General features: G+C 40.8%; 1 protein-coding gene across 1 annotated transcript; it reads left to right on the top strand.

Moving 5' to 3' along the window:
• sav1 (salvador family WW domain containing protein 1) lies at positions 1 to 18,220 on the top strand. Its single transcript, XM_061743203.1, has 5 exons — positions 1 to 270; positions 5,287 to 5,829; positions 13,758 to 14,028; positions 14,829 to 14,984; positions 17,605 to 18,220. The coding sequence occupies exons 1-5, from the start codon at positions 177 to 179 to the stop codon at positions 17,837 to 17,839; spliced, it is 1,299 nt and encodes a 432-aa protein (XP_061599187.1). The 5' UTR covers positions 1 to 176; the 3' UTR covers positions 17,840 to 18,220.
• The last annotated feature ends 5,432 nt before the right edge of the window (positions 18,221 to 23,652 follow it).

Raw genomic sequence — 23,652 nt, 5'->3', positions numbered from 1 at the left:
CCGCCGCAGCAGCAGCAGCAGCTAATGCGGCTAAAGCAGGGCTGATTCCGGCTGATTCAGGGCTAAATCAGGGCTGATTTAGGCTGATTTACAGCTGATTCAGGGCAGAAGATGTTCCCCCTCCGTCCCGGGAGGGTCCAGCCAGGTGTGGAGTCTTTAACCCCGAGCTTTGAGTGATGCTCTCGCGGAAGAAAAGCAAGAGCGAAGCGTCCAAACCAGCCGAGGTTCCCGGGAAGTATGTGAAGAAGGAGACGTCGCCGCTGCTCCGGAGTAAGAGTTTATGGGAGTTTATGGGAGTTTACCGTAGTTTAGAGGAGTTTAGAGGAGTTTACTGGAGTTTAGAGGTAGTTTACTGTAGTTTACAGGAGTTTACGGGAGTTTAGAGGAGTTTACCGTAGTTTACAGGAGTTTAGAGGAGTTTACTGTAGTTTACTGTAGTTTAGAGGAGTTTAGAGGAGTTTACTGTAGTTTACTGTAGTTTACAGGAGTTTACAGAAGTTTAGAGGAGTTTACCGTAGTTTAGAGGAGTTTACCGTAGTTTAGAGGAGTTTACCGTAGTTTAGAGGAGTTTACCGTAGTTTAGAGGAGTTTACCGTAGTTTAGAGGAGTTTACCGTAGTTTAGAGGAGTTTAGAGGAGTTTAGAGGAGTTTACCGTAGTTTACCGTAGTTTACCGTAGTTTAGAGGAGTTTACCGTAGTTTACCGTAGTTTACGGGAGTTTACGGGAGTTTAGAGGTAGTTTACGGGAGTTTACGGGAGTTTACAAGAGTTTAGAGTCTCTCCTGGACGAACTACTCACAATAACTGTATCAGTGGAAAGTATGGGGGAGATTTGACCATAAGTTATAACTTCTATAAACTTTACAATCAGCGGTAATGAGTTTGATAGTTGCTTGTTGGCCAACATCTGTCCTCTTTAAGTCCTTTTAAAAGACTTTTAATTTGTTTTATGTTGTTAGAATCCAATTACTTACTTTTTAAAAGTAGACACGACTTGTTGTTGGGTGTAAATTAACTTAAATGTGAAGCCAAATAACTAAATAAGGGGATTGAATGTCAGTATGTGGTGAAAAACGCCAAATTATTGGAATCGGACGATATTTGGTTGCTGAAATCGGACGATTTTGGTCGCTGAAATCAGACGATTTTGGTCGCTGAAATCGGACGATATTGGTCGCTGAAATCGGACGATTTCGGTCGCTGAAATCGGACGATTTCGGTCGCTGAAATCGGACGATATTGGTCGCTGAAATCGGACGATATTGGTCGCTGAAATCGGACGATATTGGTTGCTGAAATCGGACGATTTCGGTCGCTGAAATCGGACGATATTGGTTGCTGATGTTGGTCGCTGAAATTGGCCGATGTTGGTCGCTGAAATTGGCCGATGTTGGTCGCTGAAATCGGACGATTTTGGTTGCTGAAATCGGGCGATTTTGGTCGCTGAAATCACGATATTGGTTGCTGAAATTGGTCGCTGAAATCGGAATATTTTTGGACGCTGAAATCGGACGATATTGGTCACAGAAATTTGTCGCTTAAATCGCCCGAGGTTCCTGGGAAGTATGTGATGAAGGAGCCGAGAGTTTACTCGAGTTTAGAGGTTTCTGCTGCAAGACCCGGACAAACTACTCACAATAACTGTATCAGTGGAAAGTATGGGGGGGATTTGACCATGAGAATATCAGTTATAACTTCTATAAACTTTACAATCAGCGGTAATGAGTTTAATAGTTGCTTGTTGGCCAACATCTGTCCTGTGATGTCAAACAGACTCTTTAAGTCCCTTTTAAAAGACTGGCTCATGTTGTCAGAATTCAATTACTTACCTGTTGTAGACACGATCAGTTGTTGTGAGTAAATTAACTTAAATGCGAAGTCAAAACACTAATTATGGAGACTGAATGTCAGTATGTGGTAAAATACGCCAAATGATCAGAATTGGTCGCTAAAATTGGCCGATGTTGGTTGCTGAAATCGGAAGATTATGGTCGCTGAAATCAGACGATGTTGGTTGCTGAAATTGGTCGCTGAAATCGGACGATATTTGGTCCCTAAAATCGGCCGATTTTGGTCGCTGAAATTGGACAATTTTGGTCGTTGAAATTGGTCGCTGAAATCAGACGATATTTGGGTGCTAAAATCGGCTGATATTGGTCACAGAAATTGGTCGCTTAAATCGGCCGAAGTGCCCGGGAAGTATGTGAAGAAGGAGACGTCGCCGCTGCTTCGGAGTAAGAAGTTTAGAGGAGTTTAGAGTCTCTCCTGCAAGTCCCGGACAAACTACTCACAATAACTGTATCAGTGTAAAGTATGGGGGGGATTTGACCATGAGAATATCAGTTATAACTTCTATAAACTTTACAATCAGCGGTAATGAGTTTAATAGTTGCTTGTGTTGCTTGTTGGCCAACATCTGTCCTGTGATGTCAAACAGACTCTTTAAGTCCCTTTAAGTCTTTTTAAAAGACTTTTAATTTGTTTTATGTTGTTAGACTCCAATTACCTACCAATATAAAGTACAAACGATCAGTTGCAAACAATTGTTGTGAGTAAATGAACTTCAATGCAAAGTCAAAACACTAAATATGGAGATTGAATGTCAGTATGTGGTGTAATGCGCCAAATGATGGGAATTGGTCGCTAAAATCGGCCGATATTGGTCGCTTAAATCGGCCGATATTGGTCGCTTAAATCGGCCGATATTGGTCGCTTAAATCGGCCGATATTAGTTGCTGAAATCGGACGATATTGGTCCCTTAAATCGGCCGATATTGGTTGCTGAAACCAGTCGATATTGGTCGCGTAAATCGGACGATATTGGTCACGTAAATCAGACGATATTGGTTGCTGAAATCGGCCGATGTTGGTCGCTGAAATCGGATGATATTGGGCGCTTAAATCGGACGATATCGCAGGTGTCCACTGGTCAGACTCCCAGGGAAATTGGAAATCAGAAACATGCTATATAAATTCTGATGGCAATATTACTTGCGAAATATACACAAATGCTTTCGTGTTTGAAGTCGATGTATTTATGTATTGTAGCTGAAATTCTCACCTCTTTGACCAAGTTTTCCTCGCTTGTCTCTTCCGTCGTCATAATTCTCACAACACTCATCAGTATCAAAAGTGGCAACTCAGACAGTGAAGCTTCAAGTTATTTTTGACATTTAAGATCGTAAACGCATGGCATTTGCAAAGAAATAGACCACCGTTTTTGTTTTTCAATAATTGTTATTGCTGACGTTTTAATATTGTGCAGCCCTAATCAGAATTGACAAAAAAAAATCGCAATCTGTGCATCTCTGTTATATACATTTTAGAGTGCTGTTGTAGTCATTTACTTTCCCACATATACAGAACATAAATATAAACAAAGTATGTCACAAATATTGAATGTGTACCTCTTTAAATTGGTTTTAGCTGCTGAGAAAATGTTATAATTTGTCTCCTTTTTATTCTATAGTTGAACTGAAACTCGTCAAACTTGGGATTTATGCTACAAACTGTGTTCACTGATTGCTTTCAGAGTTGTTTTTGAACCCATGCAGAGATTATTGAAATAAATAACTAAGTCACATCTGTTTTTAATGCGGCGTTTCCTGAACATCGCAGTCATCTCTCTGAGAGACCGCTCTGCTTCTCAGCCTCGTCCCTCTGGTAGAAATTCTCTGCGTTCACAGAGTCTTTGACTGATTTTGCACAGCAGATGACAAATTCCTTCAATTCTTAACATTTTTAGCTCTAAAAAAGTTGTCAAACTTGCTTATTCAGTCCTGTCGTCGTCTGATGTGATACACTTTTGTGCCTCTTCACTTGTTGCTACCTAACTAACCCATTAATTCATCCTTCACTGTTTCAGGTAAATCACAGCTTTAAATGATTCTGGAGAGATTTCATGCTGTTTTTATTTTACCATATTTTACCATATTTTCCGCACCATAAGGCGCATCGTATTATAAGGCCTTCAATAAATGGCCTTCTTTAAAACTCTCTTCATATATAAGACGCACTGCATTATAAAGCGCACTAAATATACGGCAAGATACGGTACTATAGTGGCTGGGGTTGAATTACGTATCTACCGGATGGAGCTGCGCTACAGAAAATGCTACAGTAAATACAAAAAAAAACAAGAAGAAACATTATTTGTAACTGTTATTTTTGTATTGGCTTGAGTTTGGGGCATGATTTTAGCCTACATTTTCAATATTTCAATGTAAATCTTTTGAATTGTAACTACAACTGTAATTTTTATTAAATATTTTAATAGTATTGGTGATTTCCAACAAAAAGTGCCAACAAAGAGGGAGAGCGTTGACAAATGGCAGGACTGTACGATATCTGGTCCCACAGGAGAACCAGCCCGGTGTAGCGCAGCAAAATGCAGCCCTGACTTAAAATCCGTCACACGGGGGCTGTCGCCTTTAAACGCCATGTAACATTAAATCGCACGATATTGGTCGCTGAAATCGGCCGATATTGGTCGCTGAAATCGGCCGATATTGGTCGCTGAAATTGGCCGATGTTGGTTGCTGAAATCGGCCGATGTTGGTTGCTGAAATCGGCCGATGTTGATTGCTGAAATTGGCCGATGTTGGTTGCTGAAATCGGCCGATGTTGGTTGCTGAAATCGGCCGATGTTGGTTGCTGAAATCGGCCGATGTTGGTTGCTGAAATAGGCCGATGTTGGTCGCTGATTTTGGGTGCTGAAATCATTCGATGTTGATCGCTGAAATCGTACGATGTTGGTCGCTGAAATCGGCCGATGTTGGTCGCTGAAATCGGCCGATGTTGGTCGCTGAAATCGGCCGATGTTGGTTGCTGAAATCGTTCATATTGGTCGCTGAAATCGTTCGATGTTGGTCGCTGAAATTGTCCGATGTTCATAGCTGAAATCGGATGATATTGGTCGTTATAATCGGCAGATATTTGTTTGCTGAAATCGGCTGATGTTCATCGCTGAAATCGTTCATATTGGTCGCTGAAATCGGCCGATGTTCATCGCTGAAATCGGATGATATTGTTCGTTAAAATCGGCCGATATTTGTTTGCTTAAATCGGCAGATGTTGGTCGCTATAGATACTGTACTATAGTGGCTGGGGTTGAGTTACGTATCTACCTGATGAAGCTGCGCTACAGGAAATGCTACAAAATGCTAACAGGGCCTTAAAAATCGGAATCGAATCGATTCTTGACATTTGAATGGATCCCCAGCCCTAGTGCTGGGGTAATTTATTATGGACCATTAACTCTTGCCCTCACTTCTCGTTGGCTTGCAGATCTGATGCCCTCATTCATCCGTCATGGACCCACGATTCCCAGACGAACGGAGGGCCCCCCGCCCGAGATGGGACCGTCCTCCTACCCGGTGGCCGCCGGCCGGGAGTCGGCGGTGTCCCGCAACAAGAACGTCCTCCGGCCACCGGTGCAGAGGCCGCCGCACGAGGTCGCCCGCAGGGAGAGCCACCGCATGTCTGCGCCGCCGTACCTGCCCCGCAGCCTGGGGGACCTGTCGCACGAGTACCGCGGCTCCACGCAGTCCTTCCTCACCGACCTGGGCCACATGTCCGAGAACGGAGACGCGGCGCGCTACTACTACGCGCCTGAAGCGTATTACGACGGCCAGCAGCAGCAGCAGCGCCAGCAGCAGCAACAGCAGCAGCAGCAGCAGCAGCAGCAGCAGCAGCAGCAGCAGCAGCAGCAGCCCAGGAGAGCACCAGAGCGCTTTCCTGAGGACTATAGATACTATGAACACAATGAACACAACTTCCAAAGAGTTCCCCGCCAGCACACGCCCCCAGCTCCGAGCCGGCCCCCCTCAGGTAAACAGTCATCAAAGTACAGTAATCCCTCGCTATAACGCCGTTCATCTTTCACGTCTCGCTGCATCGCGGATTTGCATTGTACATTGTGTTCTGCATTCTGATTGGCTAAACCAGGGGTCGCCAACACAAATGTTGAAAAAGCCATATTGGACCAAAAAAAACAGAAAACAAATATGTCTGGAGCCGCAAAAAATGAAAAGACTTGTATCAGCCTTAGAATGAAGGTGAAAGGCGAAATGTTGTTGAAATTTCGAGAAAAAAGTCAAAATTCGAGAAAGTCGAAATTTCAAGAAAAAAGTAAAAATTTCGAGAAAAAAGTCGAAATGTTGAGAACAAAGTTGAAATGTCGAGGAAATAGTCAAAATTTCAAGAAAAAAGTCGAAATGTCGAGAAAAAGTCGAAATGTCGAGAAAAAAGTCGAAATGTCGAGAAAAAAGTCGAAATGACGAGAAAAAAGTCGAAATTTCGAGAAAAAAGTCGAAATGTTGAGATTAAAAAGGAAAGGGAAAAAGGAAGGGAAAAAAGGAACAAAAAGAGGGAAAAAAAAGCTCCAGGGAGCCACTAGGGCGGCGCTAAAGAGCTCTAGAGCCGCGGGTTGCCGACCCCTGGGCTAAACATTCTCTCCGCTTCACTTCCTGTGTCAATAACGTTGGTTGCTTAGCAACAAGCTGAGAACGGCCAATGAGCTTCAGCAGCAGCTCAAGAACGGGACCTTTGATGAATCGGTCATTACAGTTCTCAGATATAATCCATGGTGGCATGTCGGTTTATAAGAATCTTTTTGCCCAAAAGAAAAAAGAGCGACAACAACGACCCATAACTATTTTCTTCCCTGGAAAAAACACACCTGCACCGCGGCTTTAGGAGAAAAACACGCTACAGAGTCGGGATGCAGCGGCTCAGAAGAGCAGTGGAATACGCGCCAGTCACTATTTGTCTTACTGTACTTACTGTATTTTTTTTTCATAATCATTTTTCATTTTCTCCCGTTCAAATCCGGGTCGCGGTGGGGCGGATCTCCACAATTTCAAGCCTTGTATGGATAATTGTAAACAAAAAAAAAAAAAGTTGCTACTTCACAGATTTCACCTATCACTTCACCGGGTTCTTTTTGGAACGTAACCCCCGCGAAAAACCAGGGATTACTGTATCAATTTATGTGTATTAATCTACATGAAACTGATCTTTCTATTGCTTTTTATTTGTGTATCTTTACTTAGAGAATGAAAACGATTGATCCAGCTAGACTACAGCTTTATGTTGTTTTTTTTAATGTTTTTACAAAGAAGATAGTGAATTGGGTGGTCCTGATGATGCAGCTGTAAGTGAGGCGGTGCCGTTGCTATATAATTACTGTTGTGAGTGTCTTGGACGGGTTTTGAACCCTTCATCGGCAGGAATGCAAACTGCTGCTTTTCAAGCTGAAAAGAGCAATTATAGTTCAGATTTCCTGGGGAATTAAATATTTTCATTCCGCTGCTCCACATTGTAAACGGCAGAACGTTGTCGGTGTGTAATTTCCCCGAGATTAAAAGTGATAATAGAGAGCCTCTTATTTTGCGGTTGCGATGTGGACGGCAGGTTTAGTATAATCCCCGGCTCGTCTATCGCACATCAAGGAGCTTGTTTGGAGTTACACCAGCATTAAGAGACGTTTTAACCTCTCTGTTTGCTTTCTGCCGGCAAACTAGCAATTTAGGCTCCGTCTTAAACTGTTCGCGTTAACTGCCCTCTTTATAGCCGCGTTTCAAACACGAGTTTGGGAGGAAACGGCTCGCTGACTTTGGCACTTTCTTTATCATCCAGGCACCTTGTATTTGTAAAGGTGTGACCTTTTACAAGAAATGTTCTGCTTGTCAACAGCGGCTGAAGGTTCACTGCAGTTCAGGCCACGTTTACACATAACCGGGTATTTACAAAAACGGATATTTCCCCCTCTACGTTTTGAAAAATACCATCATTTACACAAATCTGCATAAATAGCTGTTACGGTGCTATGAGCAGCCAAACCTACAGGGGGCAGTGTAACGAGAAGATAAAGTCATGCTAACCAATCAGAATCCTGGAAAAAAACATCAATAAATGCCACGATTAACTTCCAGTTACTTCCAAGATGAACGAGAGTCTTTCGTTTGGAGTGACAGAGAAGTGGAGTTACTTTTAAGTGTGATGTTAGAATATAAAACAGGTAAAATACAAGAAAATACTGACGGTGGCCAAACAAATTGTAAACACAGGTCGCACACATGACGCTGCACTGCAAAAACTCAAAATCTTACCAGGAATATTTGTCTTATTTCTTGTTAAAATGTCTCATTTTTAGTCAAAAAATCTCATTACACTTAAAACAAGAGTCATCACCAGATAAATAAGTTATTTGACAATTTTCACCTGGTTCAAGTAAATTTTCACTTTTTTCCAGTGATGAGTCTTGTTTTTAGTGTAATGAGATTTTTTTTCTGAAACCTAAATGTCCGTTTCCCTCCGTTTACAAGCAAACGTGAAGACGGAGTTTTTGCAAATCTCCACTTTGGCCGGAGTTTTCAGAAATTATGGTTTTTGGTGACTTTGAGCTTCGTTTTCGTGTAAACGAACGGCCAAAACACATGAAAACACCACTGTTCTTGCTACGTGGAAACGGGGCTTCAGGCATCAACGTTCCAACATCGGGGTTGAAGCCGTTGCAAAAATAAGAAAGTCTCCCGTCTGACCACGTCTTAATATGTCTTATAACAACTTAAACAATTTTGGTTTGACATCCATGATGTGTGAATTTACCTCATCAGGGAGAAAGAAACAAGAAACGTCTTCATTGCCATAGTTTTGTGAAGGTTTTGGAAATGAAACATGATGTAATAAGAGATTGTGACTGACTGCTTGATGTATAAAAACAAAGCATTTATCAAATCTAGTAAAAAAAAACAAACAAAAGCCTATAATATAATAACATCAACTGCAAAAACAGCCCCATTAGATGTAAGACTAATATTCTGTAAATTGAGTCAAAATTGTCTTATTTTAAGCAGAAAATACATTTGCCAGTGGGGTAAGAAAAGACTAGAATTTTTAAAACGAGCAAAATAGTCCAAAATATTCATCTTTTTTTCTTTTTAAAAAGCCTTTATTTACTTTCTTAGGAATAGTTTTTACAGTGTAGCTTTAGGAGGATCCACAGATCACCAAACTGGGACCAACTCTCCACCTTTTTGAAAGCTTTACTTTAATGGTGCGTTGACTCTTTATAGGTTTTGTTTAGTTACATTTACAAGTGCCTTTTTAATGGCTTTTAATGCAGCTACTTGAACCAAACGAGCCAACTGAAACCTCTTGAAAAGGTGGATCCGGGTCTTGACAGGCCGACCCGTCTCCACTTTTCTCTTGATCCGTCTAATGTTAAAAATTAACTTTCTACAAAGCAAATTGAACTAAATATATCATTTTCAAGCACTAAACTACAACTCCAAACACGCCATAAACCCTTCAAGTAGTAATAAGAATCCCTTTCTTAATTTCTCTTTTAAAATTTGCATCTTTCCTTCCAGAAACAACTTCTTTGAAATATGAATGAGTTAGAATAAGAAATGTGTTCCTCTTAATTGGTTTGATTTTATTTTCCCTCTTTACAACCGGGCCAGAAGGAACGGTTGTGTCTAATTGTGGAATTCCTGCAAGCTTTAGATCTGCATTTTTCTGAAATAAAAGGGTAGCGATGATGATGATGATGATGATGAAGTAGTGAAGGAGGAGGAGGAAGAGGAGGAGGAGGAGGAGGAGGAGGAGGAGGAGTGCATTTTTGTGGAGCCCTCACACATTCCTTCTCCTCACTCGGCAGCTGCTGGAACGCTCGGCTGCTGTCACTCTCGTGCAGAATTTATCAGATTGAAGTCACTGAAGTCATTGAAGTCAGTTTTTTTGCTTGTAATGAGAAGATAAATCTTGTTCCACTGGCAGATTTTTTTACTTATTTCAAGTGAAAATTTACTTGAAACAGGTGAAAATTGTCAAATAAGTTATTTTTCTGGTAATTACTCTTGTTTTAAAGCAGCACAACGTAACTTTCAGCTTTTCTGAGTTTGGCGGCATCTTTTGGACAAAAGCGGTAGTGTTTCACCAGAAAGAAAACTACGTTTCCCATGAGCACCAGCGCGTACTGCCGGAAAACTCGCGAGTCAACTGTCCCGTCACTGCATTTGTTTTGATGAAAGAACACGGGACGCTTTTCTGTTTCACCAAGTGAACAGACGGAACGCAAAAAAAAAAGATGTTAAACTGCTGGAAAGGAACTGGAATTTACCGGGATACCTTAAACAAGGAAGCCAGGGAGCAGTATATGGAGAAAATAATGATTATTAACGGTCTGGATCCATATGAAATCTCTACTGAAGAGCCATGTGTTTCAATAAATTTGTATAATAGTACAACATACAGTACATGTTTTGTATCCCTCTTACTTCTCTTTTCTTTTTTTTTGACCGCTATATTATGCTGAAGAGGCTCCGACGCGTGAGCAATATTTTTTTTTCCTCGTGAGATAATTTTTTTCCTCTGCAGCTACAAATAAGAGTTAATATTTTTTCCTCAACAAACTAGTTTTATCTGAAGATTGAGGTTAATTGCACCGCAGAGAGCTGGCCAGCAACTGCGTTTAGCTGGCGAAGTGGGGAATAAAACCTGTGTTTTGATCCGACCCGGTCTGTGTGAGTGTTTGTGGTTTAAGGCTGTTTATGGTTCTGCGTTAAATCGACGCAGAGCCTACGGCGTAGGGTACGCGGCGACACGCACCCTACGCCGTAGGTCTGCGGCGATTTAACGCAGAACCATAATTCAGGCTTTACTGTGTGGAAGCCGGTGTTTGGTCGTTACAGCCGCGATCCAAAGCGAGCCGACGACTATTTCACTCTTTTACTTTGTTATATCAGATACTTGGCCTGCGTGGTTCTGCCTCCGAGCAGGAAACCGTTGAAAAGTTAAACCATTAGGGTCTTTTCCCCACGTCTGTTGTGTGGAGCTGCTGAAGCCATAACACAGCAACAGCTTCTGCGGAGCTGCGCTCCAAGCCCCGCCCATTTTCGTCTCGACTGCGAATCGGGAAGGAGGGGGAAGTGACGTATGCCGTAAAGCAGTCAAAGTCGCAACGTTTTGTAGTTTTTTAGTGTGGCAGGGTTCCTACCATGCTCCTCAAAGTTACATAGTGCCAGTGAAGGCGATACAGACCCCTCAGATCATGACAGAGGTGTCATTAAACCTGTTGGAAGTTGATGTACCATCACAATGACTCTGGAAATATGATATTAAGGTGGAAAAGTTACGTAGTGTCGCTTTAAGTGTAATGAGATTTTTTTGACAAAAAATGAGACATTTTAACTAAAAGTAAGACAAATATTCCTGGTAAGATTTTGAGTTTTTGCAGTGTATCATCCTGTTGCCGTCCAGTGTTAATTTTGACAGCAAATTCTGATTTAGTCTTTGAATAACACACCATTTAGTTTTAGTCATATTTTAGTCTTCTGAAATCTTTTAGTCTTTCCTGCAGTCGTTCGCCTCGAGTCCCGGAGCTCCCCCCGAGTCCCGGGGCTCCCCGAGTCCCGGGGCTCCCCGAGTCCCGGGAGTCCCCGGAGCTCGTCGCCCCTCGCTGCTCTCCCGGCAGCTGTCGGCTCTGCATTCTTTCATGACGTCGTGGGCCAGTAAAAGCGCAGGATGTTGAAGGAGCTGCTGAATTCTGGGGGATTGTTTTCTGCCCGTGAGCAAGCCTGGCCATGCCGAGATCTCCGGCTTCCTGCCTGAACGTAACAACATTCCCTTTCCCGTCATTCCTCAGACCCGGCGAGTCGCAGGAGGAGGATGATGCTCCGTCACCACAGCCAATCAAACCACTCTTTCTGGAGTCAATACTCCATTTAATTAGCGATACACTGCAAAAACTCAATCTTATCCAGCAATCTGTTTATTTAATGGTATTAAGATTTGAATATGCAATACAGTTGTAATATGAAACATGTATTTTATTTTCTTCTGAAACACATGACTATGGCTTTTCCACAATAGATAATAAAATGAGCAGAAGGCCTGCTCTCCCTGAAAAATATATATGCTTCCTGAAAAAGATATTAATTCTCCCTGAATGATATGCAATGTATATGACATGCTTTCAAGCTTGAGTACAATATTCTTGAAATAGATAACCACTTAACTCTGAAGTCATTGACTGTGTTTCCATGCATCAATAACCCTTTTAAAACCCGAATATTGGCAATAACCCGAATTTGCACGGCCATGTAAACACCAATAACCCCTTTGAATAACCAGAATTTGCTCATATTCGGGTTTTTAAAAACCCAAATATGAGCCCTGGGTTACTCCTTTTAAAACCCGAATATTCGGTCATGTATAAATAAATAATAATAATAATAAATAAAATGACAAGATCGGCATTAAAAACTGTGGTATTTTCTCTATAGTAATAATAATAATTAATAATAACAATAATAATAAAACATCATTTTCGAAAAAATTAAATAATTGAAATTGTAAATTACCTTTTAATATGAGTATTTCTATAAATGTGTTTTTATGTTTGTTTTCTCATTAACGTTATTTAAAGCCAGGCTTTTATTTTATTGTTACATTAAGTAGACCGATATTTGGTGCTTTTATTTTGAAGGCTTCTCGCCGAGACCTTGTAAACATCCGGTACTTCGGACTTTAACGGTAAAAGTTTAACGGCAGTAGAAACTGTGTCTGAAAGACTAAACGAGTGTCGGAATGCTAAAGTGGAGCCTAACTGACACAAAAAGAACCTGCTGATAAGGATTTGTTTTCTTTGCAAATTTTACGCCGTATTTATGTCCAGCTTGAGTTTGGTTGCCATGGTTACTCATGTATTGTGGTTAACGGTAGCCGAGCGAGCAGCTGTGTCGGTCTGTATTTAAGTTAAATTAAAATTATATGAATGTAGAAAGTAACTATTTTATTCATTTATAGCTCTTACGGTGTGTTTGCAGAGTATTTACATCCAAGGAATAAAAACATTGTGAACCATCAGTTTGAGAGTCAAACGGTATCAGTCTGGGATGATACAGAAATAATTTTTTCTTTCTGTTCGACCCGGGGGTTGGAGATCACTGGTCTAAAGTTTAAAGCGTGTGCATCGCTCTCCCTTTTAAATGACACGTTCCCACACGAGCTGTTTTAAGGAAATGTCTTCAGATATTTGGCGTTTTCCCCAGCGGCGCCGTTATCTCCCAGCTGTCCTGCTGTGTTTGGACAGACGTGCTTCCCTTCCCCTCGTCGGTTCCTTAAGAGCAGTGACTGCGTTTACATGCATCAATAACCCTTTTAAAACCTGAATATTAGCAATAACCCCAACACCAATAACCCCTTTGAATAACCCGAATTTGCTCATATTCGGGTTTTTAAAAACCCGAATATGAGCCCTGGGTTACTCCTTTTAAAACCCGAATATTGGGTCATGTGAACACCAAACAGAATATCCCCATCAAACGGAACATAAGTTTGTTTTCTGCACATGCTCTGTTCACAAGGAATCCTGGTCTTTTGAGTCCAGGAAGTTCTTATAAACACGGAGAAACCAAGACCAGGAGGAGACTAATCACTTCATAAATGTAATGAAGGATATGAACATTTCTGCATTTGTAGACGGTAGAAAGTACCGGGATAGAAGATTTAAAAGAAGGTGAGAGAAAAGTTGCGCAAAGCAGAATTTGTTTTGAATTTGGATACAGGAAGAAGAAGCGGAAATGATGGTAATTGCGTCATGACGTTCTCCGCGCGTCGCTGGTTTGATCCAGATATCCCAAATGATTAATCACCATGTAAACGGAATATTCCGAATGTCTCAGTAACCGGAATATTAGCAATAACCTGAATTTTGACTGCATGTAAACGTAGTCGTTTGTTTTCCTCAGGCATAGGTCGCATCCAGGCCAAGTCCCTGGGGAACCTGTCCAGCCTGGCGGCCGAGGACCTGCCGCTGCCGGGCGGCTGGACCGTGGACTGGACCATCCGCGGCAGGAAGTACTACATCGACCACAACACCAACACCACGCACTGGAGCCACCCGCTGGAGCGGGAGGGGCTGCCGCCGGGCTGGGAGAAGGTGGAGTCGGCCGAGTTCGGGGTCTACTACGTGGACCACATCAACAAGAGGGCGCAGTACCGCCACCCCTGCGCCCCCAGGTACGTCGCCAACCGGCGGTGCGTCCGAAATGTCACACTAAACAGTATATACTAAAAAGTATACTTAAATTTGGCACACTTTTGAGTAAATATCAGTAGTATGCATTAATTCGTACGTACTATTAAGAGCGCATATATACGGTCTTTAGCGCCGCCCTAGTGGCTCCCTGGAGCTTTTTCAAAAATGTTTGACCTTTTTTTTTCTTCTCTTTTTCCTTTCCTTTTTAATCTCGACATTTCAACTTTTTTCTCTAAATTTGGACTTTTCTCGACATTTCGACTTTTTATTTTCTAAATTTGGACTTTTTTCTCTAAATTTGGACTTTTTTTCTCGAGATTGTACTTCAACATTAATGTTGATATTTCGACTTGTTTCTCAAAATTTTTACTTTTTTCTCAACATTTCGACTTTTTTCTCGACATTTCGACTTTTTTCTCGAGATTGTACTTCAACATTAATCTTGACATTTCGACTTTTTTCATGAAATTTCAACTGTTTTCTCGACATCTCAACTTTTTTCTCGACATTTCAACTTTTTTCTCGACATTTCAACTTTTTTCTCCACATTTCGACTTTTTTCTCCACATTTCGACTTTTTTCTCGAAGTGCATAATGAAAAAAAAATCTTCCCCCAGTTATAACTAATATAGAAACATGTAGCATGTGTTGTCTTCATTCTAAGGCTGATACAAGACTTTTCATTTTTTGTGTTTTTGGTCCAACCACTGTGCTAGCCAAATAAACTTGCCTTGCCTGTGACAAATCAGTGCGATGTAAAAACGTCATGGTTGTGTTCCAGCGTCCCCCGCTACGACCAGCCGCCGCCGCTGCCGCCGCCCGTCACCTACCAGCCCCGTCCGGCTGACAGGAACCAGCCGGTGCTGGTGCCGGCCAACCCGTACCACACGGCTGAGATCCCGGACTGGCTGCAGGTCTACGCCCGGGCCCCGCTCAAGTGAGTACCGGAACTCAGCCCGGGTTTCTACACATGGAAATGCTTTACTACAGAATAAGAGACACATCCGTCCACAGTTGGCAGTTCTGATCTGACCAGTGTTGGGACTAACGTGTTATTTAGTAACGCGTTACAGTAACGCCGTTAGTTTTGCGGTAACTAATACTCTAACGCAGTGGTCAGCAACCGCATGCGGCTCTTAAGCGCCGACCTAGTGGCTCCCTGGAGCTTTTTTTAAAAATGTTTGACCTTTTTTTCCCTTTTTTCCTTATTTTTTTCTCTTTTTTTCCTTTTTTTTCTTTTTTCTTTTTTGCTTCTATTTTTTCTTTTTCTTTTTTCATTGCCTTTTTGATCTCGACATTTCGACTTTTTGCACGAAATTTCGACTTTTTTCTCGAAGTGCATAATGAAAAATCTTCCCCCAGTCATAACTAATATAGATACATGCAGCATGTGTTGTCTTCATTCTAAGATTTATACAAGACTTTTCATTTTTTGCGGCTCCAGACATATTTGTTTTTTGTGTTTTTGGTCCAATATGGCTCTTTCAACATTTTGGGTTGCCGACCCCTGGTCTAATGCATTACTTTTTAAATTCAGTAATGCAATTACTGTTACCAAATGGTGCGTTAATTCAGTAACGCAATTTCCGTTACCAAGGGTGCGTTACTCCGTTATTTCTGGCTACAGTGAAGCTTTTTTTTCCCCGCATGCAGAGACCAGAGGAAACGGAGTGTGTGTTTATTTACAAACAGAAGGAGAGTTTAGCAACGTGGAGATATTGTCATTACAGTAATCACTCGTTTTTTGCAGGGGTTACGTTCCAAAAAGAACCCGTGATAAGTGAAATTCTTTTTACAATTATAGAAGGCTTCAAATTGCAGAGATCAGCACGTATTCCACTGCTCTTCTGAGCCGCTGCATCCCGACTCTGTAGCGTCTTTTTCTCCTAAAGCCGCGGTGCAGGTGTGTTTTCACCAGAGAAGAACATAGTTATAGGTCGTTTTGTCGCTCTTTTTTCCGCTGGGAAAAAAGATTCTTATAAACCGACACCATTGGTTATATCTGAGACTGTAATGAACGATTCATCGTCCCGTTCTTGAGCTGCTGCTGAAGCTCATTGGCCGTTCTCTGCTTGTTGCTAAGCAACCAACGTTATTGACACAGGAAGTGAAGAAGCGGGGAGACTGTTTAGCCAATCAGAATGCAGAACACAAGGCACAATGCAAATCCATACAGTACCTGCTGAAATGAAGGCTAGAGGGGCATTAATGGGAGCATTTAAAATAATGTTTTTATTTAAAGTAACTAAAAAGTAACTTTTCATAGTAACTTATTACTTTTTGGTCTAAGTAACTGAGTTACTTTTTAATGAAGTAACTAATAACGGTAACTAGTTAGTATTTTTCAGTAACCAGCACTGGTGATCTGATATTGATTGAGATATTTGAGATGTTAGATCATGTATGAGTCACATGAGGCTGAAGTAAAAACATCCCATGATGACTTTCTTCTGGAAAGTTCCCAGTTCTCTCTGTGCTTGTGTGGGTTTCCTCCAGGGACCCAGACTTCCTCCCACGGTCCAGAAACATCCATGCTAGAATAATCTGAGTGTTTAATTGCCCCCCCGAGCATCAGTGTGAGCTGGTTTCTGTATGTGTCCCAGCGATGGACGGAGGATCCTGGAACGGTGTCTTTCACCCAACGAGGGCAGGGATAAACTCTTTTTGATTCATTCCGTTTGGGGATTAATAACATAGTTTTGATTTTTAATCACAATTCAAACTGGTCATCAATAATTATTATAATAATAGACCAGGGGTCGTCAACCCGCGGCTCTAGAGCTGCATGCAGCTCTTTAGCGCCGCCCTAGTGGCTCCTGGAGCTTTTTCTAAAATGTTTTTTCTTCTTTTTTTCCTTTTTTCCTTTTTTCTTCCTTTTTCCTTTCCTTTTTAATCTCGACATTTGGACTTTTGTCTCGAAATTTTGACATTTTTCTCGACATTTCGACTTTTTTCTCGAAGTGCATAATGAAACAAAAAATCTTCCCCCAGTTCTAACTAATATAGAAACATGCAGCATGTGTTGTCTTCATTCTAAGGCTGATACAAGACTTTTCATTTTTTGCGGCTCCAGACATATTTGTTTTTTTGTGTTTTTGGTCCAATATGGCTCTTTCTACATTTTGGGTTGCCGACCGCTGCGGTAGACGTAACTTCCGCCCCCCTATCAAATCAGAACCTTCCCAACCCCTAGACCTTAAGAGGAATTGGATAAAGATTCATTACAAATCAACTGAAATATTGCAAGCCTTTTATTATTTTAATATTGCTGATCATGGCTTACAGCTTGAGAAAACTCAAATATCCCATCTCAAAAAATTAGAATATTCTGGGAATCTTAATCTTAAACTGTAAACCATAATCAGCAATATTAAAATAATAAAAGGCTTGCAATATTTCAGTTGATTTGTAATGAATCCAGAATGTATGACATTTTTGTCTTGCCACATCCAATATGGCGGTGACGTTGACGTATCGCAGCAGCTCCATGGGGAGTCTACGTATAGATGTCTCTGGTTCCCGCGGTAACGAAGCCCCTCTCCTCTCTCTCTCCTCAGGTACGACCACATCCTGAAGTGGGAGCTGTTCCAGCTGGCCGACCTGGACACGTACCAGGGGATGCTGAAGCTGCTGTTCATGAAGGAGCTGGAGCACATCGTGAAGTCGTACGAGGCGTACCGGCAGGCGCTGCTGTCCGAGGTGGAGTCGCGGCAGCAGCGGCAGCAGTGGTACTCCCAGCAGCCGGGCCAGAGCTTCCCGGGCGGGGGGGAACGCGTGGCCGCGCCCCGCTGAGGTTTCCACGCTCCGGGAGGCTCCGGGAGTCCGGGAGCCGCCCCGGAGCCTCCCCTTTTGAAATCATGATGGACTGTTAATTTGCCTCCTCACCAAACACATCTGTGCTTTCGCTTGATCCAAATATACCAGCCGGAGGAGAAGTGGGAGGGAGGGCGGCTCTCCCGGGTGACGCTCAAACGCTCAGCGATTCCGGGAGGGAAACCAGGATATAATGTGACACGACCGGGGAGGAAGGCCGACTCCTCCACCCCCTGACCCGTGGACTATACAGCCGGAACAACGTCCCGACACGGTGCCTTTAAAAAGACTCAAAATCTTACCAGGAATATTTGTCTTATTTCTAGTTAAAATGTCTCATTTTTACCTCATTACACTTAAAACAAGAGTCATTACCAGAAAAATAACTTGTTATTTGACAATTTTCACCTGTTTGTTTCAAGTAGATTTTCACTTGAAATAAGTAGAAAAATCTGCCAGTGGGACAAGATTTATCTTCTCATTACAAGCAAAAAAATCTTGTCCCACTGGCAGATTTTTCTACTTATTTTAAGTGAAAATCTACTTGAAACAGGTGAAAATTGTTGTTTTTTTTTCCAGTGATGAGTCTTGTTTTAAGTGTAATGAGATTTTTTTTTTTACTAAAAATTTGAGATTTTAACTATAAATAAGACAAATATTCCTGGTAAGATTTTGAGTTTTTGCAGTGTAATCAAGTAAACCAGCTGCACACTGCAAAAACTCAAAACCTTAACAAGAATATTTCTTATTTCTAGTTAAAATGTCTCATTTTTAGTCCAAAAAAAATCTCATTAAACTTAAAACAAGACTCATCACTGGAGAAAACAACAATCTTCACCTGTTTCAAGTTGATTTTCACTTAAAATAAGTAGAAAAATCTGCCAGTGCAACAATTTTTTTTGCTTGTAATGAGAAGATAAATCTTGTCCCACTGGCAGATTTTTCTACTTATTTCAAGTGAAAATTTACTTGAAACAGGTGAAAATTGTCAAATAACAGTTATTTATCTGGTGATGACTCTTGTTTTAAGTGTAATGAGATTTTTTGACTAAAAATGAGACATTTTAACTAGAAATAAGACAAATATTCCTGGTAAGATTTAGAGTTTTTGCAGTTCTACAAAGTCCACCAGCTACTCCGTCTTTTCACTTCTTCTGCCGGAGGAAACGGGCAGCTTTTGTCAAATTTATAGTTAAAAACTCTTTTTTTTTCTGCTTTGTAACCTTCCTAAACTGAAATCATACTATTTTACACTAAAACAAAATGCTCTTTTCTGTGACATTTTGTACATTTTATAAGACAATCTACCAAAAAATGTAACTCATATTTAAATTTTGAACTGAAAGACCTTCGGGCGGACGAGGCGACGCGTTTGATGCGGCATTACTGTACGTCAGGAATATTCTCGTGTTTTTTTGTGTGTTTCAAGAGACATAAGCTACTGGAACTTTGTCGGTTCCTTCAAAACACACTAAGTTTGCCAGATAAGTGCAATTTAACTTGTTTTTTTCCATTCGTTGTGGATTTTTCTTGCCTTTTTTTTTTTTTTGTGGGTTGACACCTTTTTTTGGTCCTGATTTTTACCGAAGCACGGGTTCAACGTGAGCATGTTCTGCCGATCACTAATCAATCAGCATTAGCTCTTGAGATACTCAGAAATATTAGTACGTGTGACGGAGGAGGAATGCTTTACTTTACGTTCAGGAAGGGTTTGGCGTTTGGAAACGTTTCTGGTTGATCTTCAGAACCTGGAGCCTCGTCTGCTCGGAACGCTGCCATCAGTTTGTACACATCTAATATTGTGGATTGCAAATATAAGATATAAGCAATAAAGTCTGCAGTGAAGAAAAATAAACTTCTGGAATTACAACAGCTGCTGTGCACTTTATATATGTTAAAAAAGAAAAGTCTAGAAACCATGAGCAGATTTTTACGGAAGAGTATCAGGGCCATGCAGGAGAAAAAATATTTGAGAGGGGAAGATGTTTTTTTATTGTACACGTCGAGAAAAAAGTCGAAATGTCGAGAATAATGTTGAAGTACAATTTCAAGAATAAAGTCGAAATTTCGTGAATAAAGTTGAAATACATTTAGACTTTTTTCTCAACATTTCGACTTTTTTCTCGAAATTGTACTTCAAAATTTATCTCGACATTTAGACTTTTTTCTCGATATTTCGACTTTTTTCTCGAAGTGCATAATGAAAAGAAAATCTTCCTCTGAAATATTTTTATTTTTCTCCTGCCTTGCCCTAATACTCTTCCGTAGATTTTATAAGAGCAAAAATATACCAAATGTTTTCCCTTTTTGATGTTTCACTTCATGTTTACGGCTGTACTGGAATCATTTCCAGAGAAGACGGCGAGACCTCGTACATCTTTATGCAAACCTTACGCAAAAGTTAATGCCAGATTCAGTTTGTGCAGGAACAAATCTGAATATCTGGTTGTAGTGGCTCTTACACTGCAAAAACTCAATCTTACCAGGAATATTTGTCTTATTTCTAGTTAAAATGTCTAATTTTTAGTCAAAAAATCTCATTACATTACAGTCATTAACAGAAAAATAACTTATTTGACAATTTTCACCTGTTTCAAGTAAATTTTCACTTGAAATAGGTAGAAAAATCTGCCAGTGGGACAAGATTTATCTTCTCATTTCAAGCAAAAAAATCTTGTTCCACTGGCAGATTTTTCTACTTATTTTAAGTGAAAATCTACTTGAAACAGGTGAAAATTGTTGTTTTTTCCAGTGATGAGTCTTGTTGTAAGTGTAATGAGATTTTGACTAAAAATGAGACATTTTACCTAGAAATAAGACAAATATTCTTAAGATTTTGAGTTTTTGCAGTGTATACCAAATGTTTTCCCTTTTTGATATTTCACTTCATGTTTACGGCTGTACTGGAATCATTTCCAGAGAAGACGGCGGCGAGACCTCGTACATCTTTATGCAAACCTTATGCAAAAGTTAATGCCAGATTCAGTTTGTGCAGGAACAAATCTGAATATCTGGTTGTAATGGCTCTTAGTAGAAAGAAATAACCTCAAACGAACATATTACTTTCCACTGTCCTGTTATCCAACGACAACAAAATGAATCTGATGTGGGCAACACTAAGTTCCCCCTCACTCTCAACAGGATTTAATGGAGCAAGTTTGAGTGGAAACGTCTCTCAAAGGAGATGTCTTGGTAGTTCGCTGGTCTAGACCAGGGGTCGGCAACCCGCGGCTCTTTAGCGCCGCCCTAGTGGCTCCTGGAGCTTTTTCAAAAATGTTTGACCTTTTTTTCTTTTTTTTCTCTTTTCTTTTTTTCTTTTTCTTTTTTTTTCCTTTTTCTCTTTTTTTCATCCTTTTTCTTTCCTTTTTAATCTCGACATTTCAACTTTTTTCTCGACATTTCGACTTTTTTCTCGAAGTGCATAATGAAAAAAATCTTCCCCCAGTTATAACTAATATAGAAACATGCAGCATGTGTTGTCTTCATTCTAAGGCTGATACAAGACTTCTCATTTTTTGCGGCTCCAGACATATTTGTTTTTTGTGTTTTTGGTCCAATATGGCTCTTTAACATTTTGGGTTGCCGACCCCTGGTCTAAGAAGAGCATGAAAATATGAGAGAAACATTTCCAGAGTGAATGTCTGGAGAAAACAGAGCATCACGTTTCAGCTGAAACGCCAGTGTCGACCACGGCGGTGGATGGTTCATGATCGAGGCTTTAGTTCCAGCTACGGGACACGGGACCGTGCAGTCGCTGAGACGACCACAAACTCCTCCGCAGGCCGGAGGACGTCCAGGTAAACCAGATTATGGGCTTAAATTAGCGTCAGTTGGACTTGACAGTGACCCGTACAGTTACCAAGAACCAGTGGTCCATGGACATTAATATTTGGTACAGTTACCAAGAACCAGTGGTCCATGGACATTAATATTTGGTACAGTTACCAAGAACCAGTGGTCCATGGACATTAATATTTGGTACAGTTACCCCAAGAACCAGTGGTCCATGGACATTAATATTTGGTACAGTTACCAAGAACCAGTGGTCCATGGACATTAATATTTGGTACAGTTACCAAGAACCAGTGGTCCATGGACATTAATATTTGGTACAGTTACCAAGAACCAGTGGTCCATGGACATTAATATTTGGCCACGAATCCAGTTTCTTGATATTTATATGTACTTAATTTCTACGCCTGAGAAATACACGAAGCAAAGCTTGAAGGCTTACAAAAGTCTTGACGCTTGGTCCTACTTCAAGGCAGGATTTGTTGTAGAAATTAAAGTGATGAGGACACTGAACTTTATTATTTGACCGTTTAACGTTAGCTACCCAAAAATCCAACATTACCTCATACAAAATGGGAACCGCAAATCCACGTTTCGGTGCCTGGAATCCAGTTGTTTCTGTGAACACTGCAAAAACTCAAAATCTTAACAAGAATATTTCTCTTATTTCTAGTTAAAATGTCTCGTTTTTAGTCAAAAAATCTCATCACAACAATTTTCACCTGTTTCAAGTAGATTTTCATTTAAAATAAGTAGAAAAATCTGCCAGTGGAACAAGAATTTTTTGCTTGTAATAAGAAGATAAATCTTGTCCCACTGGCAGATTTTTCTACTTATTTCAAGGGAAAATTTATTTGAAACAGGTGAAAATTGTCAAATAAGTTATATTTCTGGTAATGGTCTCTTGTTTTAAGTGTAATGAGATTTTTTGACTAAAAATGAGACATTTTAACTACAAATAAGACAAATATTCTTAAGATTTTGAGTTTTTGCAGTGAATTGCAGCGATCCATTTGTCTCTTATTTCTCGTCAGTCTGTAAAACGATAACTCAGATTTCTTGCTAAATCTATGAGTACAGTCGATCGCACAACAGCTCTTTCCCATTTTAGATGTTTTCCAGTTGCTCAAACTGAAAGTTTACGCTGACACTCAGTCTTTCTGACACTCAGTGTTTGTAACCCGCTGTGAAGTCACATGTGTGATGTCATGTTCATTCCCTCTATAATGAATCCTCCACAACATTGTGGGAGTCTGATAAAATAATACAGGAAATGAATTCTGGAAGTCTGCTGAAGGTAGAAGCTCCTGACTGATGGGGGTACTTGGTATTGCCCACATGATTAAATAACAGTTACACGTTCATCTGGGGTTGTATTTTCATGAGACACAACAATCGGATCATTTTGAATCCTAGAATAAGGGGTTGTTATAACTTTTGCAAACTACCTGGCGTTTATTCAGGCGTTCCTGACTTTAAGAACAAAAAAAACAAGCCCTGATTTAATTAACTTGTTGCATCTTTATTAATGACTTCTCCTCTTAATTGTGCAGCTCGTGTGTGGGTGGTGCCGGGTGGATTTGTGTAACTCTGAAAGTTGGAGCTTTGACGCAGGAATCATTACAGTAATGTTTCCATCTGCAAATACCTCTCCTTTGAGTGATGAATGGACATCCAAAACACTCATTAGAGCGCAGCGGGCCGCGGTCTGCGTGGACGCCTCGCTGCTCGTGATTACACACCGTGGAAGACTGGAAAAGCTTCTCAACCTCCAGCCCTTGAGGTCGGCCCGTAAACGGGCTGAATGTGCACGGCCGTGTTTCTGGGATATTAACCCCCCCACCCCCCCGCACTGCAAAAACTCAAAATCTTACCAGGAATATTTGTCTTATTTCTAGTTAAAATGTCTCATTTTTAGTCAAACAATCTCATTACACTTAAAACAAGAGTCATTACCAGAAAAATAGCTTGTTATTTGACAATTTTCACGTGTTTCAAGT

The sequence above is a fragment of the Cololabis saira genome, chromosome 16 (genome assembly GCF_033807715.1).
Source record: "Cololabis saira isolate AMF1-May2022 chromosome 16, fColSai1.1, whole genome shotgun sequence".
In the NCBI taxonomy this organism is placed as follows: domain Eukaryota; kingdom Metazoa; phylum Chordata; class Actinopteri; order Beloniformes; family Belonidae; genus Cololabis; species Cololabis saira.
The sequence above is the reverse complement of the archived record's forward strand: the minus strand, read 5'-3'. Positions and strand labels throughout refer to the sequence as shown.

Bases quoted from the DNA above. Each gene is read 5' to 3' on its own strand.
- sav1 (XM_061743203.1), top strand. From the start codon at position 177: ATGCTCTCGCGGAAGAAAAGCAAGAGCGAAGCGTCCAAACCAGCCGAG. The intron at 271-5,286 runs GTAAGAGTTTAT...GTTGGCTTGCAG, and splicing joins GACGTCGCCGCTGCTCCGGA to ATCTGATGCCCTCATTCATC. The intron at 5,830-13,757 runs GTAAACAGTCAT...TGTTTTCCTCAG, and splicing joins TCCGAGCCGGCCCCCCTCAG to GCATAGGTCGCATCCAGGCC.